Source organism: Vipera berus (genome assembly GCF_964194415.1).
Source record: "Vipera berus genome assembly, chromosome: Z".
Taxonomy (NCBI): Eukaryota; Metazoa; Chordata; class Lepidosauria; order Squamata; family Viperidae; genus Vipera; species Vipera berus.
The window spans coordinates 110,208,987-110,215,345 of record NC_138205.1 but is presented as its reverse complement, the minus strand read 5'-3'; the positions used below and the strand labels follow the sequence as shown (position 1 = coordinate 110,215,345).

The 6,359-nt window shown below is 43.2% G+C and overlaps 1 protein-coding gene across 1 annotated transcript; it reads right to left on the bottom strand.

The window, feature by feature from the left end:
• Nucleotides 1-245: 245 nt before the first annotated feature.
• On the bottom strand, nucleotides 246-4,076 carry FZD1 (frizzled class receptor 1). Its single transcript, XM_081344632.1, has one exon. It carries the CDS (start codon nucleotides 3,729-3,731, stop codon nucleotides 1,938-1,940), a length of 1,794 nt encoding a protein of 597 aa, XP_081200758.1. The 5' UTR covers nucleotides 3,732-4,076; the 3' UTR covers nucleotides 246-1,937.
• Between the last annotated feature and the right edge of the window lie 2,283 nt (nucleotides 4,077-6,359).

The following is a 6,359-nucleotide window of genomic DNA, read 5'->3' as shown; positions in this document are numbered from 1 at the left end:
TAAAAGAAACAACCTTCTATAAGCTTTTTACCTTCTACTGCAGTGATACCATAAGCTATACTGCTTTCATTTCCTATATACTACTTACCGCAATCTAGGGCACATACATTGACCAATAGAGTTAAGACAAAAACACTATATAGTGTTTTTTTAAAAAAATCCTTAAATTCTAGTATTAAAGAGGTGCAATTGGTACTAATGAAATGTCTGAAATAATTTTAAAAACAAAATAATTCTGTACAAAACAATTTATTTAAAAAATTAAAATAGGTATTCTTATAAATTTATATATAAACTTCTATTGTTCTATAAATATAGATGATTTTGAGATGGTGAACAGAAATAAATGTGTACCAAATTGACATAGCTATTCATTTTAGGATATGGTTAGTCACAAATTAGATTTTTGGCAGGACTGTAAATAAAAAGTTTGAAACAATACATCATTAGAGTAGCAAGTCTATTGTATCACAGAAACGATTAAATATGAAAATGAGTTTGCCACTGAAAACTGACACATCTTGCATAAACCTTTTACAGAAGTATGAGCTGTAGCAGTTTATAGAGAGAGCATCAACCAATCATAGACAGTTTTTGCAGATTTACATATAAATGACTACACTGAAACATCAGCTTTGTTGATTCTTTTGGGTTTCAAACATTTTTCCCCTCTTGGTGGCATAACTCATCATTCTTTTTGGTCAGCTATTAACACAAAGGAATGAATCCCAACAATTATAAAGATTTGCAGAAATAAAATGTCAATGTTAAATAGATTTCAAAATTGTAAATAATCCAACTTGCTAAGAGTTTTTTGCTCTGTTTATTCTCCCAGACCTTTATTATTGACCACACTGAACTGATTTGCAAAAGTACAGCCTTTTCAGCAGTTCTTTTTTTAGCAAATTCATTAAGGGGGAAAAAAATCTACCAAGGAAACATTGTTCAGAACAATGCTAATAAATGGAGGATCGAATTACAATTAAAAAAGAGAGAGCAGCCTTCTTGCTCACTGCAGTGTTAATAATAACAGCCAAGAGACTTGTTTCTACAGAAGATACAAAGCAAATTGTAAGCTCAATATATTACAAAGTTAGGAGAAAAGTTACAGATCCTTAAAATCTATCAAATATGTATGGGAGATGGTAAGAACACTTGACTCCCAGCCATTCTTTGCCTTCATAGGTCACAACTTTAAACATAGCTTAGAAAGCTCTTTTGGTGGCTGAGTGTTTTTTTCCACAAAGACAAAACATGTAGTTACATAGATAGTTCTCTTCTGCAAGCTCTTTCCACCATGTTACTACAACAGGTAGAACAGCTTGTTTTCTTTCCCCTTCAGTTTACACCGAGGAAAGATTGGTCCACTCTTTGTCTGCAGCTGGTGTGCAACACAAATCCCATTAACTGTGTCACCAACAACTACTAGGCAGGTTTCCTGAAACCAAAAGGTTTCTGATTATAAATACCTCTAATATTAGGGCCAATTAAAATCAGTTAGTCCTAATCTTGGCCTTGCAAAAAAAAATATCTCTTAACTTCTTTTCAATGCTGCACTGAACATAAAACAGGATATTTGTTTTCTTGTATTTTAAAACATAAAAAGGTGTCTGAAAAAGGAGTTAAAAATGTTTTAAATATGTATGAAAAAGCTTTGCAACTTAAATACAAACATACTTACAAAATCTTACAGAGACTATTTACAACAATCTCAAAATCACATTTCTAACTCTTAGGGCAAATTTAATCCAGATGAAAACAAGGGGAATAGTATGTTCTTATATCAATGTTCTTAGGATCAGTTTTCTGTGGGCTGGGGAGAAAAATCCCTGACCTAAATGATTTCAGGGTGTGTACATTTCTCTCTTTTCCAATCTCTGTTCAGGCTGCGGAGAAACAACCAAGTTAATATGTGAACAACAAGCTGATGTTGAACTTCACACTGTAGTTTCTCCTTGTTTGCTGTTGGTAAGTCTGGTATAGAATTTCCTCCAGGAATTGAGCGTTTTTCCAGACCAGATCCAGAAGCCTGAAGTGATTCCCACAATTAGGGTCATGAGATATTTAATCATGAACACTGTGAAGTCTGGGCTCATTGGGGGTGGGTGGTAGTTACTGGGGCAAGGAATGGCATAGCTCTTGCAGCTTTGAGCAAACCAACTCCTTTCCCACTGTTCCCTAAATGCTTGCTCATAAAAATAACAGGCAATCACTATGGTGGCAGGCACTGTATACAGAACGCTGAAGATCCCAATTCTCACCATCAGCTTTTCCAGTTTTTCTGTCTTAGTGCCATCATGCTTCATAATAGTTCTAATTCTGAAAAGAGACACAAATCCAGCCAGGAGAAAAGAAGTACCAATGAATAAGTACACAAACAATGGTGCCAGCACGAAGCCCCGCAAAGCATCTACATTGTTGATGCCCACAAAACAGACACCACTCAGCACATCTCCATCAACCTGTCCCAGAGCCAGGATGGTGATGGTTTTGATGGCTGGCACTGCCCAAGCAGCCAAATGGAAATACTGTGAGTTAGCCTCAATGGCCTCGTGGCCCCACTTCATGCCTGCAGCCAGGAACCACGTGAGAGACAGGATGACCCACCAGATGGAGCTGGCCATACCAAAGAAATACAACATCATAAACAGGATGGTGCACCCTTCTCGCTTGGTGCCTTGGGCTACGGTTCTGGAACCATCATCAGAAAAGCGCTCATTACACACTACTTTCTCCTCCAGCAAAAACCCTGCGATGTAGGCCACAGCCACAGCAGTGTAGCACCCTGAGAGGAAGATGATGGGTCTCTCGGGGTAACTGAAACGTTTCATATCCACTAGGTAGGTGAGAACTGTGAAGAGGGTGGAGGCGCAGCACAGCACAGACCAGATACCAATCCAGGTCCGTGAGAAGCGCAGCTCCTCCTGCCCGAAATACATGAGCCCATGGGGGCGTCCGGGATCACAGGGGGCTCCACAATCTTTCTCACCCAGGAAGCGGTAATTCAGGTAAGAGGGTACCTTGAGCACCCGGGGGCAGCTGAACCTGCCCGCCCGGTCCGCCAGGTGGCTCCCTCCGCCGCCCCCGCTGCCGGGCCTGAGTTGCGGACTGCTGGTCCAAAACTCGGATCCCAGAGAGGGAGCGGGCGTACCGCGCTCGGAAGTGTTCTGGCCCACGCAGAGCTCGCCGGCGCCGTGCACGGGGAATTTTTCGCAGCGCAGCGTGTCCGGCCACTGAAAGCCGAACTTGTTCATGAGCGCTTCGCAACCCTGTCGCGCCCGCTCGCAGAGGGAGCGGCAGGGAGGCAACGCCTGTTCCAAAACGGTGCACACGGGCGCGTACATAGAGCAGAGAAAAAACTTGAGCTCCGCCGAGCACTGCACTTTAACCAGCGGGTAGAACTGGTGCACTTCCAGACCGGCGTCCTCCTGGTTCGTGTGGCCCAGCAAGTTGGGCATGATGGTCTGGTTGTAGGCGATATCCGTGCACAGCGGAATGGTAATGGGCTGGCAATAGCCGTGGTCCGGCACGGAGATGCCACGCTCGCCGTTGTATTGTGGTTGAGGTGGCGCCTGGCCCCGAGCGGAGAGCATCGGAGCCTCTGTCCACACGAGCAGCACCGCCAGCAGCAGGAGCAGCCTCGGAGAGCGCCCTATGGCCCGGCTACCCCCTGCTGACGCCGAGGCTGCTTTGGCTCCGTTGCAAACTTGCCGACTCCACTTCTCGGCCATACTTCGCTGGCTCCTGTCGTCCTCGCTGCCTCGACCGACGACGACGGCGCTTCCCGGCCGGGCTGCTGCTGCTGCTGCTGCGCTTTAGGTTTCTTGCCAGCGCAAACTTGAGACTCATGAAGGAAAGGCAGAAGGAAGCAAAAGCCCAGGGAGAAACCAGCTCAGTAGCTGCCGCCACGCACTCTTCAATTGCGCCGCCAACCGTCTCTCCTCCGCCGGGCAGAGCGCAGAGGATCCAACTGCTTTGCCTCTTGCTGCGGCTGCTGCTGCTGCTGCGGCCGTCGCCACCGCTGCCGCCGGACCATTTGTGGCAATCCCTCAAGGCCCTCTCTCCCTCGAACCGGTTTCCAGGCACCCCGCAGCCTGCTTTTCACCAAAAGGGAGGAGCCTTGAAACGGACGCCTAAGTTTGCCTTGCGTTAGGGACCGTCGCCCAATATTTCTTCGCGCTTCCGAACGCAGTAGAATTAGAAGTGGCTAGAGTAAAGCAGGGACGGACGGTTGTGAAGGAGGTCAGAGTTAATGGGGTTTGCCTCAGAAAGAAGAAAGAAGGCGAAAACCTTGGAAAGATAGCCAACCATGTGTTGAAAGCAGCTAACGAATGGAAGGATGCGGGAAACTGGTGTGGAAGCAAACTTTTCTTTTTTGCCTGAAAAATTTACACGAATAAATACATTTTAAATTAGGGGATAAGAGTTAACATAAGATTATAGGTCACGTTATGAATAAAACGTTAAAAAGTTTGCAATCTGGAAAGTTTCTGGTATATTGAATGAAATGAAAACCCTAAATGTTTTCATTTGAAGTGATTGGAAACTGGCTGGGGCAACTTCCTGCTTCTTCTTTTTCAACGAATTAAAAATGAAACAAATACCTTTAAAAAATAAATAAGACACTTTATGGCATGGCTTCTTCCCAGAAATTTAAATTTAAATGATAAATTCTCCCTGATTAGAAAATGCATTAATGAGGACTGAAAGATTCACTTGAGTAGATAACTCAGAGAGCTAAAGATCAAGCCCTTCCCAAAATACAGGAATAATTTTAATATAAAATGGAACCCTATTTGTATTGCATGATGCACAGAATCACAGACTAAGTCAAGCACAGAGTGATGATGTGCCTTTTTAAAATACAGCATGCTTGCATAGTTTCCCCAAAAAATTCAAAAACTCGCATTAAATAAGCCATTGGTCAGTAAGCAATATCTAAGCATTTACATAGAGACTCAGCTGTTGGGTTTGTCACTAGCATCAAATTTTAATTTGTTAGCAAACTCAGCCTCTGGTTGCTTCAATGAGTCTTGTAATTTTAGAAATTTGATTAACTCAGTAAATATGGGGAAATTAACCATAGGTAAGAATTTGTACAAACCCAACTTCTGTTTCCAACATACCGGTATCCATAAACTTAGATATTTTATAATCAAGGCAGATTTCTCCATCTTGGAAACTTCCAGGTCTGTTGAGACTGTAGGTCAGCTAGTCCATCCTTCTCAATGACAAGGGATGAATGATTGACCAGGCTATGCCAGCTTGGAATTCTGGGAATTGTAACCCAACACATACTAAGGATGCTTCATAAGAAGTGGTTATAATAGAGCAATATTCTTTAAAGAAGATTCCTCAAACAACTCGAAGGTGTTATGCAAGCAACTTCAAAGATATCATTCATTTGGATGAATCTTCATAAAATGTAGTAGAAACAAACAGTGTTATTAAAATACATTTATTTCAATATTACATTTTTTTAAAGGAGGAATGGATTTGGTGATCATCTAGGGCAGGGGTCCCTAAACCCTGGTCCGTGGGCCAGTACAGGCCATGGCATGCCAGCAACCGGTCCGCACAAAGAAGCAAAGCCCCATCTGCAGGATGCAGGCAGCACACTAAACCATGCCTAGTCTGGTCCACGGAAAAACCTCTCCACAGAACCGGTCCCTGGTGCCCAAAAGGTTGGGGATCTTTGATCTAGGGCTACTTCATTCTCCAGTAGTATTCCTGACATCCAACCTCCAATGAAGGGGACTCTGCCATTTCCTTTCCTTTTGTTTCTTTTTTTAAAAAGTCAGGCATTCATGCAACAGAGGTGGAGACATGGATCATTTGGTGTTCCATGTCTTGAAAATCTCAATGCCGAGATAGACTGCAGAGAAAGATGATTGGTGTGTAGTCAGAAATGGCAGAAGTAATCATGTGCTCATATCTTGATGCTAAGACTTGGTGGGACTGATCGAAATGATCATCCAGAATCAGCTGCTGCCTCCAATTACTTTTGTTCATTGAACTGGCACACAGAGAGAATTCAATTCATTGGGCAGAAATCCGATCAGAGGGAAAATTTCAGGTGACATAAATTTGCCCAAATTTCTGTGGTGTGCTGCTCAGAGAGATACTGTTAGCAAATAAGCAGGGGCTTCTGCTTTTGCTTTATCTCTAGACATGATTTTTTCCAAATTCCCACATTCCCTATTGTGATATTTGGGAAAAACCAAGCAAGGCACTGACAGAGCTTAGTAGGATCCACCAAGACCTATCCAGAGAGATAGCAATAAAATAACCCCATAGTCACACTACACAGAAGCACGCAGTAGTTTTTCTTTTGGGCAGTTGCCCATGATCTGATAAAT

What these genes read in the sequence shown, in the direction of transcription:
- FZD1 (XM_081344632.1), bottom strand. Translation starts at nt 3,731, where the DNA reads ATGGCCGAGAAGTGGAGTCGGCAAGTTTGCAACGGAGCCAAAGCAGCC.